The sequence below is a fragment of the Ambystoma mexicanum genome, chromosome 2q, assembly GCF_040938575.1.
Source record: "Ambystoma mexicanum isolate Mex_15411 chromosome 2q, UKY_AmexF1_1, whole genome shotgun sequence".
Lineage (NCBI taxonomy): Eukaryota > Metazoa > Chordata > Amphibia > Caudata > Ambystomatidae > Ambystoma > Ambystoma mexicanum.
Window position 1 is genome coordinate 1,181,116,163 of NC_090924.1, and position 18,440 is coordinate 1,181,134,602.

General features: G+C 46.2%; 1 protein-coding gene across 1 annotated transcript in view; it reads right to left on the bottom strand.

Moving 5' to 3' along the window:
• NSUN6 (NOP2/Sun RNA methyltransferase 6) overlaps positions 1–18,440 on the bottom strand; it is a 632,060-nt gene that overhangs the window by 153,489 nt on the left and 460,131 nt on the right. Inside the window, exon 10 of the mRNA XM_069648588.1 lies at positions 8,348–8,473. Within this exon, the coding sequence (XP_069504689.1) occupies positions 8,348–8,473 (126 nt within the window). The remainder of the gene's footprint in view (positions 1–8,347; positions 8,474–18,440) is intronic.

The following is an 18,440-nucleotide window of genomic DNA, read 5'->3' on the forward strand; positions in this document are numbered from 1 at the left end:
ACTGCCGGAAAGGAAGACAGTAGCCGTGGTTATGATCTCCAGAACCCACACATCTGAAGTAATGGCCCGCCATTCTACAAGATGCTGCGCCAGCCTTCCCCCAACCGGAGAAGCATGGGCCTCATGACTGAGCTGAAGCGACTGCGGCCGTGCCTGAGGGCAAAGGGGCAACTGCTTGAGCGGCCTTGGCACCTCGAGTACCTTGTTTTCCACCTCTGGCACTCCTACAGTTGCCCCTTTGACTTGCAGCTCCTCTCGATTTACTAAAGGACAAGTAATATCGAAAGGAACCTCCCCTCCATTGCTGTCCCCTAGGACGAAAAGGCGGAGGTTGGCGAACTGCAGCACCTAACGACTTCGCTGCAGCTTTGGAGGTCTGCAACCTCTCAAGACTCTCGTCAGCTTTGCTGCCAAAAAGATGTTCACCATCAAAGGGCATGTTGAGGAGCCGGGCTTGCACATCCGGAGCAAACCCCAACTTCCGCAACCACGCAAACCTGCGTATTACGGTGCTTGCCACCATGGACCGGCTGACGCAATCAACCATGTCCAGACCCGACTTGAACGGATTCACACATGGCATCCTTGCCATCCTGCACGATAGCAAGGAAATCATACCGTTCCTCCCCTTCGGGAATATGATCAGCCGCTAAGGAAATACAGTTCCACAGAGTGTGCGTGAAACGAGACAAGGCACAAACAGAGTTGGCAGCCTGAAGCGCCATACCCCCAGAAGAAAACACCTTCTTCGCTCAACCGTCAAAATGCTCGTCGTCCCCATCAGGAGCGACTGTAGGGTACGACGCCTGCTTTGCGGGGGCCGTAACCGCCTGCACCACCAAACTTTCCGGAGTGGGGTGCATGGACAAGTAGCAGGGGTCGCCACTGGCTGGGCGATATTTCTTCGGCAAGGACTTGCTCACTGCCGGGAGACTCTCCGGAGAAGTCCAAGCCGCAGCCACCCTTCTCTGCAAGGCCATATGGAATGGCAGCACCGAGTCAGTTGGTGGACCTTGGTACAGGATATCAGTCAGGTCATCCTGCTGAAAATCCCCAGGGAGGGCAGACCACCCCAGATAATCCGTGACCCTCAACATGAGGCGCCGGTATGAGGAGTCTGCATGCGTGCCAGGCTCCGGCCTACCAAACTCCACCTCCGGGGAGGTGTCTCGACCATTGGCGTCGTTCAACGACTGACGCAGGTCCTCAAGTTGACTGTGACCAGAAACAATGTCATCTGGAACCTCTGCAGGAACCTCACCTTCCTCAGACCCCTCATCCACCTCAGAAATATAATCCAGAGGCTGGAAGGAGGGTACAGAAAAAGGAACAAAGACATGTTTAGCCTTGGCCAGAGCCTTTCTGGAGGGTTCCACCGTGCCACGGGGTATCCCCGACAACGCCACCTCGAAGGATGTCGACGGAATCGGCGTCGCGCCGGCAGCATCGACGGCTTCGACATAGGCCTCGAGGGCAGAGCCCCGAGCGTGTCTCTCCACAGCTTAGGCAACGATGGCGTCGATGACTTCCTCGGAGGTGGAGCCTCGAGAGTCCGCCGACGACCTCGGCGCTGCAGGCGTCGATGTCTTCTTCGAAGACTTCACAGGTTCTCACATTCTCGAGGGCGTCGAGGACCGGGATCTGCAACGGGCATGTCTAGAGCGACCATCCTTGTCCGACCGGGACCTCGAAGGTGCCCGGTGGTCGCGATGACTGCCCAAGCCCAAAGGCGGACGAGCGGTGTCTCTAGCATGGTCACGGAGAGCGTCCACAGACGGCGCGGACAGACCGGAAACCTGCGATTGAAAAATCGGCAACATCTCCTTTCGGAAGGTATCCCATTCCTCAGGAGTGGAATGCTTGTGTGGACAAGCAACCCGCTGACGGATGGAGTCCTCGGACGAGGACAGGGAAGGCATCCTGTGACGGCACTTCCTGGAGTGCCTCGAAGAGGCAGAGGAATGGCGGGACCGACTCCCAGACCGAGAACCCCCGGACTCACGACGATGCGGAAAGTCGTTCTTCGAATCATCCATCGAAAGACCAGTGGAACGCGACTTCCGGGGCTTGGCCATCTTACTGACCGACAGCTTCTTCTTACGCTCCCGCAAGGCCTTCGATGTGAGCAATTGGCAGTCGACACAGCCATCCGTATCATGGTCCTCCCCGAGGCACCAGAGGCAAGCGTTGTGCATGTCCGTCAGCGACATCTTGGACCCGCACACCTGACAAGTCTTATACAATCTTCTATGAAGAAAAAGGTTCGAAGGTCCGAAAGAACAGGATTCAGTAGAATCGAGGCACGCTGAGATCTCCGAAGCGAACACGTTCGCGGAAGAAACGGAACTGAGGCTACGGGCGTCCTACTTATAACATCCGGTGACGTCAGCTCGGCGGAGGACCTTGAGGACGGCGTATCGACGTCATTGATGCAGGACACAGACGCCGAAAGATTTTCCGAAGCAGAACAGCTGTGGTGATTACTGTCATAGATATGGAATACGTCGGAGGACACAATCCCCTCGAAACGATGTTTCTTGAATTTTGTCAGGTTATTTGTACTGAATTGAAGACTCAGATTCATTAGTGATTGCCAGAGATATGTTCAGTCTTTTATATTTTGAAACAGTGCTTTTGATTGTATTTAGGATGAGGAAGAACCTAATAACATTAGACTGACAGGCACCGCAGTCATCTCAGCAATGTTTCTTTATTCCGATTACTTTGTCTATGCTGTTTTAAATTGTTTTGCAGTTGATCAATTTATTTAGTAGGACACTGTAGGATATTGCATAGCGAGTTTCACCTTTTGCCATGTCTGACTCCTTCAAACTTAGGAAGGGAGCTAGGTTGCAAAACAGCTTCATACCAACTTTCTCTAATTTGGATAATCAGGCCCTTCATCCCAGAAAACAAAGTTCTGATCTGCTGTCCAAGCCTTGGTCCTCTCCCACCTGGTGTCAATGCCCCTTTGGAAGGCCTAAAAGAGACTATCCAGGCACCAGAGATATGTCCTGCATGCTGCAGCACAACTCAAAGGACTGACCACATCACCCTGACCCTCACTGAACTGCAATGGCTCCCGCTGCAAGTCTTTATCTTCAAACTGCCTGCATCATCTACATGGCTGTCACCCTGAAGTCCCTAAGGCATGGGGTTGGCACCTGCATTTTATATATGTGTAAGTGCTTCCACATTAGGTGAGCAATTGTTGCAATAATTCCATGACAGAAAACTACCTCTGTATGCTTTCAAGATCTTCATTGGACAAGCTCACAAAGAGCGGAAGACATGTGGGAGGAGCTACTTAATGGTTTGGTGCCTTGAGGACCATTCAAGGGATGAACAGGGGAACACTGCTTCCTCAATTTCCATACCAGGAACAACCTCAGAAGAGAACAGTGATGCAGACCCACTGGCTGAACATTGCAGTTTTGAATTTAAGATGTATAGGGACCTCACAGAAGTACAGCATCAAGGTTGGCACTTGCAGTGTATATAGCTATAAGTACTTCCATGTTAAATGAGCAACTGTTGCACAACACTCCCGAACTCTTTAAAATCTGCAAGGAAGTGGCTAAGGACTGTTGCAGTCTCTACCTCTCCTGTTCCCTTCCAGGCCCTCTGTACGGCTCTGGCCTCTCACTTCTCTGCTAAAACTCAGGGCATCCTGTCCTCCATCTCCTTTTCCTCTCTCGGCACCCCTTTGGCCATCTCTCCCACTCCTCCTCCCTCCCCACTCCTCCTTTCTACTCTTTCTCTCTGACAACACCCGACGAGGTTTCTAGAGAAGCCCGATCTATGAACGTGTCATCCAAATCTCTGCATGATTGATTTGACTCAGGGGAAGCTAGGAAACCCCTCCAGCACTCTAAGGGAAGATAGTGTGTGCTGGGTCAGTAAATTTAAAGAGACTAGTAAAGTCAATTTAACTTTACACGCTCTGGGAGACAGTAGTCAGTCCCAGAGAAGGTATTTAAACCTTGGGAAGTCTGAAAGACAACCCTGTGCCGCTGCACTAAAGGTGCTGTGTGACACATAGAAAAAGATGATGCCTATGGAGTTCTTTTAAAACTCCATAACCAAAGAACACAAAAGTAAAACACACATCAAAATACATGAAAGAGTGGGGGGGAAAAGGCTCACACTCTTTCCAAGTAAAAAAATAAAATCCTACAAATCCAGCAAAGTTGCTGTGGGTCTCAAAAGGTAAGGGAAATTAGCACCCACTGAGAATTCTCCCTAACATGGACGTCGTCTAAAAGTCCCATTACCAGCTTCACCTTCTCAAAGGGACTCTTCCCTTTCTCACTTTACCCCAGAAGCTCACTGTCTCCCAAGCCCTGGTTCTCTCTAGGCTGAACTACTGCAACAGCCCCTTTTCGTGTCACCCTTCCTCTACTCTCCGCTCTCTGCAACTAATCCAGAACAGGACTCCAAGACCTATTCTTGGCATCAAGCCCAGGGACTGTATCTCTCCACTGGCTTCCAGTGGTTGCAAGGATCCTAGCATTGTCCACAAGACTTTCTGGGGCCCGCACTACATCCAAAGCACTCTTCCAAAATACCTTCCTTCTCGAGCCCTTCGCTCAGCTACCTTTAACTCTCTAAGGGTGAGACGCTTCTCCAGCAGAGAGTGGGGGGTAGATCTGTCTTCTCTGCAGGTGCCTCCCTCTGGAATGGCCTCCCTGCCACTCTCAAACTTGAGCCGGACCACCTGACGTTCCAGAAGCAGCTCAAAACGTTCCTCTTTTCCTCTGCTTTCTCTCTCTCTCTCTCTCTCTCTCCCTCCCCTGCTGACCTACCTGATCCACATGTCTGCTGTACCGACTGGTTGCTTGGCTACCCTCAGAGTCCCACTGGGTACCAGGCTCTTTCTTGAACAGTCACCCTTGCACCTCCTCTGGGGCTACCATGCACATAGGGGCTTCAACTGTAACCCTAGAGTCCCTTGTTCTCCTTGCACTACCCAGAGCAGCACTGCCCTAACTCAGAGCGTTGCTGCCCCGTTTTCCCCTCCCCTCTCTCTTGCACCCACCCTTTCCCCTCTTGTTCTCGCACTATCTGAATGACAAGGCCTAGTAAGATTGTTTGTTTTGTCCTCCCTCTGTCTTCCCTCCCTTGTCTCGCCTAGAAGCACTTGTGTACAGGCACATTATAAATGATGTATCATAACCATATCATATCCAAGGTACCACACTGAGAAACTCAGCATCTCTGGAAGCATACGATTCACCAGAAGGAAGGACATGTGCAGACTTGAACTCTACCAGTGCAAGAAGTAAAGAACCAGAAGACAGGCCTTCTATGTCTAAGCCTGAAGACTCTAGAACCTCCTCGAGTGTACCAACACCTCAGACACACACCCTTGCTTCTATACTTCAGGAAGGAGCTCAAGATCCTCCTGCTCAAGGAATGGTTCCTCCTCAACACCTAGGTTCACACACCATCAACTCCCCACCCTACCCGAGCTTGGGTGATCTGATCCCCGGTTTCCTCCCAGGGTTGCTTGTAGATAGATCCCTTGCTGACAAATTGCCCACCTTTACCCTCACCGGTTAACTCCCGACTCCGTTGTTTCTCTGCTCCCCTTACCATGTTCTTCCCCCTAGGATTGTTAACTGCTCCTTTGCTTCTCAAAGTTATGTCTGCGCTCAATAAATACCCTAATGATAATAATGAAGGAATGTGTTTTAGGAGCTTGCAGCAATAGCAGATAGATTTTAGGATACCGTTGATATGGATTTTGTGGTGATCGATAGAAGGAATGCTTCATGTACATTCATTTTATTCTATTTTTTAAAGCGTGGAACAAGCATCGACCAAGCTCGAGATCAGCAGAGTGCTGTACAGTGTGGGTGGCCAGAGTTTGGGCGGGCATCTAAACAGTAGTGCATTGCTGTTTGTGCATCGGTCTGTGTATCCATTGGGATGAGCCGTTGGCAAGATATTGTTGAAAAAGCCACGTTTTGAGAGCTTTATCTAACTGGATAATTGTGGGAGCATTCCGAACTGACACAGAGACCGAGTACCAGAGGGTGGGTGTGTCGCAAGAGAAGGATTGTTTGTGAGTCCTCTCTTTGCCGGCGAGTTGTGATTCAAGCCGGTTGGTCAATTTGCTGTGCAAGGATTGCATGCTACCGTATGTGGAGTTTAGGCACCAGGTATGGTAGTGTGCTACTTATGACTCCTTTGTACATGATACATGTAGGTTTGAACACTATCCTGCCTGAAGGGGAAGCCAGTGTAGTTTGGGTAGGATGGGGGGTCATTCGATCAAATTTTCGCTCACCAATAATGAGGCAAGCTGTGGAGCGGTGGACTGCTTTTAGGGGAGTCAGGAGAACAGCTAGAAGCCCCATCCGAAGGGCGCTTCCCGTCCGATGTGCGAGACCACAAGGGCCTGTGCTATTGTCTGGAAGTCCTGCAGCAGAATAAAGGGTTTAATATTGTCAAGTGTGGAGATTTGGAGCCAGACCAGTTTTGGTAATTTGCATAAATAGGATGGTGACTGTTGAATAGGTAAGTGAGAGGCTACCAGTTCTGTTAGATGGCAATCAGCACAGTTTACTTTAGAGCTGTTCAGGCTCATACATAATTAAATCATCTAGGTATGAATAGAGTGGAAGAAAAGAGTGGGCAGCGCCTGCAAAGTGGTGCATAGGTGAGCAGCACAAGTTGAAATAGTTCAGGGAACTTCAAACTTTTATTTGCAATAATGTGGTGAAGCTTAAGTACTTATCGAACAGAGCTAACAAACAGTATTACAGTCTCCGTGGATGTGGGATTCTCTTAAAACTAGCCAACCCCAAATTCGTAACCAAGTAATCCAATAAGAAATCTCGGCCAGCACAGGTAGAGACGAGATGTATTTACATACAGCTGTGCAGAAATGGACACGAAAGTGGCAAATTATCCCCATCCAAGAAATGTGGGACCTGAGCACAGAAACCGCTGGGTTTGCATAGAGTTTTACACAACAATCCTCATACAGAAAGTCAGTCAAATACATTTAGTTGTCTAGATTAACAATGAACATCCCCTGATCTTGGAGGGCGTAGCTTTATAATACCATTGAAGAGCTGTACAATTCTGCTAGGCCAACCCACTGCCGCTAGGAAATCTTTTCTAAAAAGACCTGATCAGGCAGCTGGCGCCCATGTGATCCTTGTTGCTCCTCTCAGGCAGTATTCCACGTCTTCAGTAGCTAGCAAAGTGTCACTGGGTTTACTTGAGCCTCAGACAGAGGCCGTCATGCTCGCACAGCCTTATGGGTCTTTGTGAATATGCCAACCAATCAGTTCTCTTATTGTGCCACCTCCGTAAACTTTGCTGCGGTCACCACGTCATCAGCAGATTACTACTCATGTACATCGACGGTTCATCAGAAGTAAAATAGTGTAAGCTTTGACAAGACAAGTTAGGTGAAGTCGGGCAGAAAGGACTGAACGAATACACTTCGGCGAAAGTCACAAAGATGGTCATGAAAGAGAAAGTAGTGGGGGAGGAAAGATGCTTATTCTTAAAAGACTAACATATTACAAGAATGCATTCTTAGCATCTTCTACTCCCGTCTATTTATTTTTAAGAGATAATGGTGCAGTGTTCTGTTCCTAGGTCTGTGCTTCTGTAAAAGCCGTAATGGCAATCCCCCTGGAGATTGTTTTGTTCTAGATGTGAAATAAGTCGCACGATGTTGCTTTTGGAAGCGTCCTTAGGAAGGCCGTGGGGCAGAAATTGCATAGAATGGTCGGGCATGTAGTAAATATGTTTTTGGAAAGGTGTGTTTAGCAGTATTGTTTTTAATTAGCTTCGAAGGTGTGACGAACGTTTCTGATGAGGGATTGCAGTAAATTAGTGTAGGTTGGAGAAGGAGGGTTCACAGTCTGCATTTTTGATAATTTCAATGATTTTTATGGGAATTATTGGTTGGAGAGTATACATAACAGGCCATGCTTTTTGCGCAATGGGGTTCCTGTAGGAGCCGTGGATAAAACAATTTTTTCATACCATGGCATTCTTCTGGACATGTCCCATCATGATATTATATCTAGTAAACAACTGACACCACACCTTTCTCTTTCTATCGTCGAGAAGGTTAATGCTGATCTCAGAGCAGCCCTTTCCAGTCGAGTGCCATGAACGGAACAAAATGAAATGTTGAACACTGTACATGCTACGCAACCATTTAAATAACTTCCCTATTTAAAATGTGTATTCCTAAATTAAAAACAAATCAAAATTACTAATTGCAACCAGTAATTTAATGTTCATATAGCAGCTCAACAGTTGGCCCTTTTCAATTATAATTGCTACATAGGTAAGAATTTGCAGTAATCTGTTTCACCTGTGCTTGAAGCTGAAGGCAAGGAAACGTAGACAGGGCCCAGACAACTTGTTCCTCATTTTCAGCAAGTGTTATAGTGCATGTGCTGTACACCAGCACACCACCTGGCTTCAATAGCTTCACAGCCTGAAGAAAGAAAATGCATGTTTTTAAATTATATGTATAATGGTGCAAATAATTTGCATATGTAATTGTAAAGTACTAGTTTTATAGTGTTTACATCAGTAAATAGTCTATAGAACACACATTTCAGGAAAGAAAACTATGTATGCAATTAATACATAATATTCCTGAGTACACCAATCATTGTAGGTCTACCAGGATGTATTGTACTAACTACATAACGCAGGGGACAACCCCTGAATCCACTCACCAAGAAACAACTCATGGTGTACCCCACATGATCTAAACAGTAAAAGGTGGCTCAAAAGCAAAATAATACAACATGTATTGCAATATACTCACATTCAATAGATCTAGTTACAAAGGTTAAAAACAACATACTTGTCAAATAACATACAAAAATCAATCTTTTTCAATAGGATGCGTGAAAGCAACATCACATAACCAAAAGTTGGCAAATAATGGCCAATCGAAGGGAATAGCCTGAGACCTATGGTCCACATAAGAAATACTGTGAACACAATTGGGCGGCAATGAACATTAATTCGCCCAAAACCAATCGTCCACTGTCAGTATGTGGACGCTAGTGCTGCAGCCAACTAGATGCCCAACAACAAATTGTTCCACTAGAAACAGGCCTATTTTCCTATGAGGGCCATAAGGCCAATGGATGGCTAAAGTACATTTCTAGTTCGACTGGGCCTGACGTGAAGCACAAAGTCATCAAAGACAAGGCGTCCTCCTTCCATGCGCTCTGTAGTACACAAGGTGCATAGCTGCAACAAAAGCAAAAAAGAAAGGGCCGAGCTACTACTCCCCACACACATATGTGACACCCACCAATGTGATTGTCACCCCGTAAAAGGGGCGACAATCACATTGTTCTCTGCCAAGTTCCCTGCCAATCCCTGGGTAGCCATGGAAATACTACATTACCGCAAACAAAGTAGACTGGTTCGCCTATATACAAAGGTCTGTTCTCACTAGTCAAATTCGCAACGTTGGTGCAACCTTTAAAATCACCCATTGACTGTTTACCATTCCTCTGTATGCAGAAAGAAACTGAATCGGGGCTGTGGTTAACAATATAAGAAGGCCGCGTGGCATCCCTGTTGCCTATAGGAGCCATCTTAAAAGAAATTAAAGATTGGAAAGGACGGGACAGTCTGTCAGAAGGCCTAATAGAAGCAACATTTGGCTTGCCCCTATTCGCAAAAAGTGAGCATCCCAGGGGCGTCAGAACACGTTTTTCAAAATCGTTCAAAGTTCGTCCAATCAAAGTTCCCTGAGATGCTATTGTTCCATTCGCCAAAGAATAGTGCTCTAAGAGAAGCATAGCAAGCAGTTGTCAAAGGTAAAGGATGAATATACCAACCCAGCCCCTTATCCCCGTGTTGCGGTAAAGGCGAACCAACCCAACAGTTAGACCTATTAAGAATGGTATGTGTAGCGTTCATGATGAGTCAGAGTGTTGTTGTGGTAACTCTGTCTGTGCTGAGAGTCTCTCGGAGATAAAGTGTGCAGAAACTAAAGGAGTAGGAACAGTGAGTACATTTTCAGTGGGTAACACATTTTCGAGCGGATGTATTTCTTCCAGATACCAAAATCCTAAGGCAATGACTACTGCAAAACCAATCAACATTATCACTAAGCAACAATACGTTTTCAGGGCCCACGCATTTGAATGTTCATTTCCGTAGCTGGTCACAGTGTCTCTTATCTTTTCCGTATGAGCAGGAGCGGTTGCAGGAATTGTTCTTCAAACAATTTACACCAATGTTTTATTTTGCTGGTGACCTCCAGGCCGAGCGTCTTCTTAGTCCTTTCACAAACCCTAGCCAACAGAATCCCCTTCTACACAGATAATCGGGCCAAAAAGGCAAGCCCTTGATGACTTTTCTTCGAAGGCACAGCCGAACCGTGCAGTAGGTCTATTTCCTCGGACGCAGATCGTACCTTGTGATCCCTGGTACAGAATGATCTGTGAACAACGTGTCGTCACTTCCTGTTGGAAGCAACGAATCCAAAGAAAGATCTGATGCAAGATCCGGAAAACAAACTCAAAAGACGAAACTGTTGGAAAGTGTGGAGACAAAATGGCTGTTTCCCCAGGCCTCACGGGCTCAGGGAGAGTCTCCGATGCACTCTTGATGCTGTTTTCTGCTTCGTGATTGTTGGTTGCAGTACTGGTGAGGGGTTCTGTATCTTCTGTAGCGTATGGCACAGGGTGTGGAATCCTCTTGATGTGTTATGCGTGGATCCAATCCTTTCCTGCTACCCGCACCGCCGTCTGTGTGACCAGGAGGACCGGATGCGGGCCCTGCCAACAAGGTGCGAGGCAAGAGGATCGCTCAAATGCTTCCGTAAGGACCCGGCTGTATGCTGTGGCCAGGGCCCTCGTATTTCACAGGTAAAGCCTCTCACACCTGGTGATAAATCAAATACAGATTTTTAGTTAACTGGCCACAATACATGAAAGAAGTACATTATCAACCTCGCGCAAAGAACAGGGCCTGGGGATATTCCAAATGTTAGCTGGCCTACCCATGACCACCTCAAAGGGATAGAGCCCAGTATTAGTTTGAGGGGTCGTCCTCATGGACAATAATACGATTGGTAAGGCGTCCGGCCATTTTAGTTTGGTGCCGGCACACGTCTTAGCGAGCTTGTTTTTGATGATGCCGTTGTGTCTTTCTACTAGTCCAGCACTGTGTGCGTGTCTGGCTGAATGGAATCATTTATTGATCTGTAATCCCGCACATATCTGCAGGATTACAGCAGCGATAAAATGTGGACCATTGTCCGACCAGACAAATGACTCTTGGCAAACCAAATCTTGGAAAATATTCCTTTAGCATGGTCTTTGCCATGGTCATGGCTGTGGCATCTTTGACGGGAAAAGCTTCAACCCATTTGCTAAAGGCACAGATGACAACTAAAACATACTTAAAATTATGGAAACGCTCCATTTCAATAAAGTCAAAATGAATCACCTCAAAGGGGACAGAAGATGACCAAAACTACCCCTAGGGGTTGATGTGCCCTTTCCCACATTGTACTGCAAACAAATCATACATCCCTGAACAAATCGTTCATCTACTTTAGGGTTTTTATCATTTACCCACACATTTTGCAACATTTTAGTAACCTTACAAGCACAAATATCGGTGGGACCATGAGCCATAACAACCATCATAACATATGTGTCAGGCAATAGCCATTTCCCTTCAACTTTGTCCACCCAGCACCCATCATCATCCAGTTTTCCCAAGCCCTCAGCCCATTTCTTAGATTCTTCTAACGTGGCATCGGCTTGAATATTCTTTACGGAATCAATACCCTCGTCCAAAGTACAGGCATTTGTGGCTTCCCTTGAAGTATACATTTCTGAAGAGGGATCAGTGGCAGTCTGGTCAACGAAAGCATTCACTTTTCCTACATTGTCTATGACCTTCTGATGCGCTGCGCATTTTATGACAGCTAGCTGAGTAGAGCGCAAGCGCTGAGAGTAACCATACTATCAAGGAGCCATGTTGGATTTTTGTACCATGTGAAGTCAAGAAACCTCTTTCTGCCCAAAGTCTGCCGAAGTTGTGAACCACCCCAAAGGCATACTGACTGTCAGTATATGTATTTACTGCATGCCCTTCGGAAAGTTCACAAGCTCGGGTCAATGCTATAATCTCTGTGGCCTGCGCAGAGTTATGCATCATTCTTTTGGTCTCCACGACCGTGCTCAATGTGGTGATTGCATAAGCAGCCGTCACAAAACAGCTCCCCTAGCGGATTATTCAAAAGAGTGTCCTTTAGGTCAATTCTGCCTTTAGTCTCTTGTTCTGTGGTGTAAAGGCAGTCATGTGACTCTTCATCACTGCAAGCAGTACCTTGCGGGAAAGGTAGAAGTTCAGCCGGATTAAGGACACAACACCTCTTAATTTGGATGTGCGGTGCAAACAAGATCAATTTGTATCTGGTTAATCGTGCGGAGGTGAAGTGTTGCGTTTGTGTTCTGTTTAATAGAATATCTACAGAGTGAGATACCATCAGGGTTAGAGCATGGCCTAGGACCATTCCCTCGCTCTGTTTAATGGATGCAGCAGCGACAGCTCTCAAACATCTTGGCAAAGCGCATGCTACAGGATCAAGGGCGGAAGAAAAGTAGCCGCACGGCCTATTCTTCCCTCCATGTTCCTGCGTTAATACAAGAATTAAACAAGAGACAGAACTAGTAGACAGGGTTAAGGATGACGAGGTGCACAAATAATTTTTAACTTGGTTTGAATTACCAAGATTTTTAGTTTATTTTATTCCAGCATAAATGCTATATCTAAAAACATATTAAACATTACTTACAACACTATGGCCCATTCGTTTTACCATTTATTCACATTCATAAAATTCTCATCACTCTTTCATTCCACAGTTCATTTTTTAGAAAAACGGTTTATAAAAAACAGTTGACATCTGCTATAACTCGAGATGATTATAATTCATTATAAACTATCCCCACACATTTGGGGTATCATAACAGTCTGTGTTCTCTTATTTACACAGATCCACGTCGACACGTGTTTCAGTTGCTCTCTGCGAGCATCACCATTGGTACTCTCTCTGTAAGGCAACCTTCTTCAGGACAAAACCACCCATTTTTCAAGCAGAAATATTGGCATGGGCCACACCATCTCCTATCCAATGGAGTCAGGAGGGGCAGGATGTAGAATTCAATTTCAATACAGCGTAGTTACAATCTCGGGATGTAGTATTGTTAATACAGCCAAAGCACATTCATGCACATACAACACAAAGGCCTTTTCATAGTTTGGGGTGCCCAGAACTGGTGCCGAGCACAATGCAGTCTTGAGCAGATCAAATGATTGCTGGTGTTCCAAGTTCCACGGCAATGGCGAAGAAATGCCCTTCTTCGTCAAAGCCAACATTGGTTTAATCGCTAAGGAGAAATTCGGGATCCACTGCCTACAGTAAGAAGCCATACCTATCAAGGCTCTAACTTCCTTCTGTGTATTTGGGACAGACATGCCAGAAATTATTTTTATCCGTTCAGGCGTCAACCTTCTTCCCTCCTTTGACAGGACATAGCCTAAATAGGCCACCTCCTGTCAACAATATTGACATTTTTTAAGCAAAGCTTTGTGTCCATGTTAAGCTAGATGAATAAGCAACAACACAGTGCCCTCCTTACAAGCGCTCTCTGAGTCAGCAGCTAAATGCAGGTCGTAAACATATTGAAGCAGTGTACAAGTAGAGGGCAACTCAAGGGTATCAAGCTGCTCTTTCAAAGCCCTACAATAGATGGTAGGACTTTCCGTGTAACCTTGCGGTGCACGGGTAAAAGTACACAAGCGTCCCCCTAAGGTGAACGCGAACAAGTATCTACTGTCCTTATGTATAAGGATACTAAAGAAGGCGCTCTTTAGATCCACAACACTAAAGTAAGTAGGTGAAGCCGGGATCATAGTCAATATTGTCGTCACAATAGGAAATTGTGGAGCAACGATCTTATTAATGGCACGTAGATCAATAATAAAACAGAAGGGAATTGCATTATCGTCTTTTTTGTACATGGGCAGAATCTAACTACCTGTAATTTCCTCAATCACCCCTCAATGCACAAAATCGGAGATGATGCATTTCAAAGCTTGAGGACCATCGACCGAGATCTTATACTGGGGAATACGCGGCAACTTCACTCCATGTTTCAAAAAAATCTTAACGGGCTCAATTTACAACACACCAACATCATTGACGTCAATCGCCCACAAACACTCCGGAACATCTCTAAATGCCGGCAGCAATGGTCTGCTTAAGAATTGAGAGGCAGAAAGTTGCTGTGGTGAAATCGTCAAACGCACTCCTTCAGAAGAACAATGAATTACCACATTTAATTCCTTCAGCAGATTCAACTCCAACAAATTCTCTCCACAATTCGTGGTAAAAAGGAATGGACAGTGGTCCGTAAATGGACCCAAAGAAATAGGTACCAGCGAAGAAACCGAACAGACGACTGGTGTGCCAGAAAACCCTACAGAAACATTAGTTTGCCCTGACAGTGGAATGTTTGGAACCCGCGAGTGGTCAATGGAACACTTCTGTGCCCCTGTATCTATCAAAAATAGATGTTTCCTATTACCCACTAACATTTCAATGTAGGGACCTTTCTGATTAGAGGGAATAGGCGTTGGTTCCAAACCCTGTTTCGGGCAATCCTAGCGAAACAATGTCGTTGAAAGGAAGTTTTTCAGAGAGGTAAGCAGCAGAAGGATGGTCAAAAATGTTTCTATTAGCCACACTCGATGCCTGATTGTCCTGCGAAAAAGGTTGCTGTGAATCTCGTGAAATCTGACCTCTACCAGGACCCCCTACACCTGGGCGGCCTCTGATCACCTACCCATATTTCAAATGTGTTATTTGACCTCTGCTGGAGGATCGGGCATTGTGCATGCCAATGACCCTCTTGTCTGCAATAAGCACACTGGTTATTGTTTACAGGACCCAAGGGCGCATTTCCTTGTGGAACGTACTGACCTCTAAATTGCAAATTACCCCCTCTAGGGCCTCTAACAATTTGCTGCAATAGTACTTTGTCTTTAAGTCACCTTTTCTCTTTTCAACTCTTTCCTTTTCGTTATTGACACGATTCTCATATTATTGAGCCATGTGCAATACTTCTGACTGTGACTTTGCTTGCCAAGCGCTCTCGGAGGACATAATCTGTGCTTGGATGTCAGGCAGCAACCCACGCACACATTTGTCCACGAATAACCTTTTCCCAGACTCACTCTCTGCTTAAGTCTTGGCCACTATAATCTGAAAATACTTGTTCGAACCGATTGAAGAACTCAGTAGAACCCTCAGATTTCCCTTGGACACAGGCTGTAAACTGGTCCCAAATAATCCTTCTTTAAGGAATTAAAGTCTTCAATTTTGTAACTATTCTATCAGGTAAAGTTAGTATTACCTGTGGTGGTCTCGTTTAGTCATAGTATCCCATGAATCTCCTAACCCTGGTACATCATCTATAGTCCTAATCTGTTTCCACAAATCAATGGGCAGGAGTACGGAAAACAACAAATCAATATCACTTAAGATGAATACTGAGCATTGTAAAACAGACTATTTCTTTGTAGAACCCTGTCGGATTCTTTCTAATATCGGGAATAGACTGTTTAGTGGTGTTCACTTCCTGTCTTGAGAACGGGACGTGAACGAACTGCGACACATAATGTGCAGGAATTTCTTGAGCAGCAGAACCTGCTGCAGCATTAGCCGGAATCTCTTCTTTTGGGACAAATGTGGGAGGGACCTCTCTCATTGGCAACTGAGAAGTAGGCAACTCCGAACTCTTACTAAGCAACAGATCCAAATCGAGCGCTAAAGCAGCTGAAGAAGTGTCAAACGAAAAAGCCCTCTTATAAATACTTGTTACGCTCACCTGATCTCCATGGGGGCGCCTAACTGAGCTGGACGTTCTGGTGATGAGTGGTTCCTTGTGCCGCCCTCTGACTTCGTCTCGAAAGGCGGTTTGCCTAAAAATGTTAAATCAAATGTTACCCAACCATAAGGACGAGGGCAATTCCCGCTTCCCGTGACCTCCTCGGCTATGTCTCACCTTTGTATTGTGAATGGTGGGCTCTCCGTCCTGCGTCTCTATGCAGGGGTGCGTAGTAGTTCTAGGATCTAGTTACTTCACTGATCCTGCAGAGTTCCAAACAACGGTGACTCAATAGGTAAGTCTCTTTACAATGGTATGGATTGCTTAAGAGTTCAAGTTGTAAGTCCAATTCTGTGCCCCTTCCTTACAGGTTCCCCCTCGTGCTTAATATGGAGCGAGGTCCTTTTCAGGAATGGTAGCTGGCTTCCAAAGGTAAGTTTTGCGCCAGCGCTATGCGAAAGTCTTTCTCCACGGTTTTGTTCTCTGCACAACTAAACTGCTGTTTGCATTCTGCAGGTGTGGAATTTCCAGAACAGTGTGTGCGTGAAGATGTATTGCGGGTCCGCGAGGAATTGCTGTCTCCAGGTGAGTAGCGGCGTTGCGCAAGATTTTAAGTCTAAATGAGGCTTTCCCCACTGCGCGGCTAACCCGATGTCTTCTTTTATGTTTCTACAGATGTGGCAGCTTTGGAGCGGCGATCGGATGATGGGCGGCAATCGCGTGATGGTGCTGCGATAGACCGCTGGACTGAGCAGGCTTCTGGTATACGCGTTGCGCTGAATAGCGATGTAGCTTGCGTGATCTGCGCAGCTAACCTGGTGTCCTCTCCCTTGCAGCTCGGCATTAACAGAGACTCTAGGAAAACCGAGATGGAAAATCTGGTAAGTGTCTTGTTCTGCTCTCTTTTCTCTCTTTCTTCCTTGCAGGTAGCTCGAGACAACTGGACGGGCGTAGCTAAGGACTGGCCTGGAGTTTGCAGAGACGGTTAGCGTTACGCTGCAGAAGTGTAGAATAACGCGAAGCGTGTTCTGTACAAAGGGCGTGGCTTATATAGACTTCGTAAAGTAGTCCTTAGGGAAAGTAGTCCCAGCAACCACACCCTAGCAAATAGATCCTAAGGCAAGTAGTCCCTTCAGCCAGCTTCAGATTGGTTTACACGTGTTTCACTGGGTTTGAAACTTGTCATGTTGGTGACGGCAGTATGAGCCTGGCGCCAATGGTGCCAGGACCGAGTCCAAGAGGCCCCTACGAGACCCTTTGGGGCCTTTAAGGCCCCATGGAGCCCAAAGCCCTGGGCATGTTGGTCTGCACCTGAAGTTTGGGGGTATGGACGTGACAATACTCAATAACTCTGCGGGACAACAAATCTTTCTTTTTACGCACTCATCCTGTAGGTACTCTACCATTACCTGTATCACTTTCCTCTGCATTTCTGGCGTATACTGACTATACGTGTCATACACTTCGACGGGAGCTATCGATGTATCCGAGATCCACCTAATCGCATCTTTTGTACAAATCCGTGCTTCCTCAGTTATCAATTTTCAACAAGGAGAAAACCGTTTCTGTATGAACATAACATCCACGCTATCACCATCTACATCCTCATTCTTTAGCCCTTCCAATTCCTTTCTATTCCCAAAAAACCTCTCAACATGCTATTGTACCTTCTCCGCAGTATCTCTAGAAAACGCTAAAGTATTCAGATCACTTAACCCTTGTGGGAGATCTGTATCACTTAGTCTGTTCCACATTACACATAAATGAATTCCTAATCCCTCAATAAAAACGTTTTTCGCAGGATAATTGTCTAAATTATAAAGTGTGGCAAGAATATCAGCTTGGTCACCCTTCTCCATGCAATGCTTAGCCCATGCAGTTAACTCACGCTTTTTCTCTGAAGATACAGTATTACGAGTTACAACCCTCGATCCCGCTACCTGATCTACTACAAATGGTGTAGAACCACTCGGAAGAGGGAGAGTAAGCAAGTGGTACTATCGCTGGCATGGTAGGCAAGCCCACCGGACCCGTAACAGTAGGCAAAGGTGGATGAGCAGGTGGAGGAGCGGCGACAAGGGGAGGAAGAGGAACACTAAGAGGAGCAATAGGAGGAGCAACGGGAGGAGGAATGACAGCAGGAAGAGGAACATACAGAGGTGGCGCAGTGGCACCAGGCCTTCATTCGTTTAATAGTTTATCAATAAGTTCATCAGATACATGAGTATTTAGAAGGATACATATTCTGGATACCAAGTGAGAAAGCCCTATCCATATTCCTAACTGACTCAGCCTGTTTACTCTGGTCATATAACAACGCTTTTTTGGCGTTCGTCATATGACGGCGCGCATGCTTTTCTCTACTCTTCAGCATAGCTTCTTTCTTCCAATTTTGTAATACATCGAATGCTGCGGGTCTACCCTTTTTCTTCAATAATATAGATTCTAAGTATTCAATATGTACGAGAAATTTCAAAACTACCATTGATTGGCCACTGAAGTTCGGAAGCATGTTTAGTT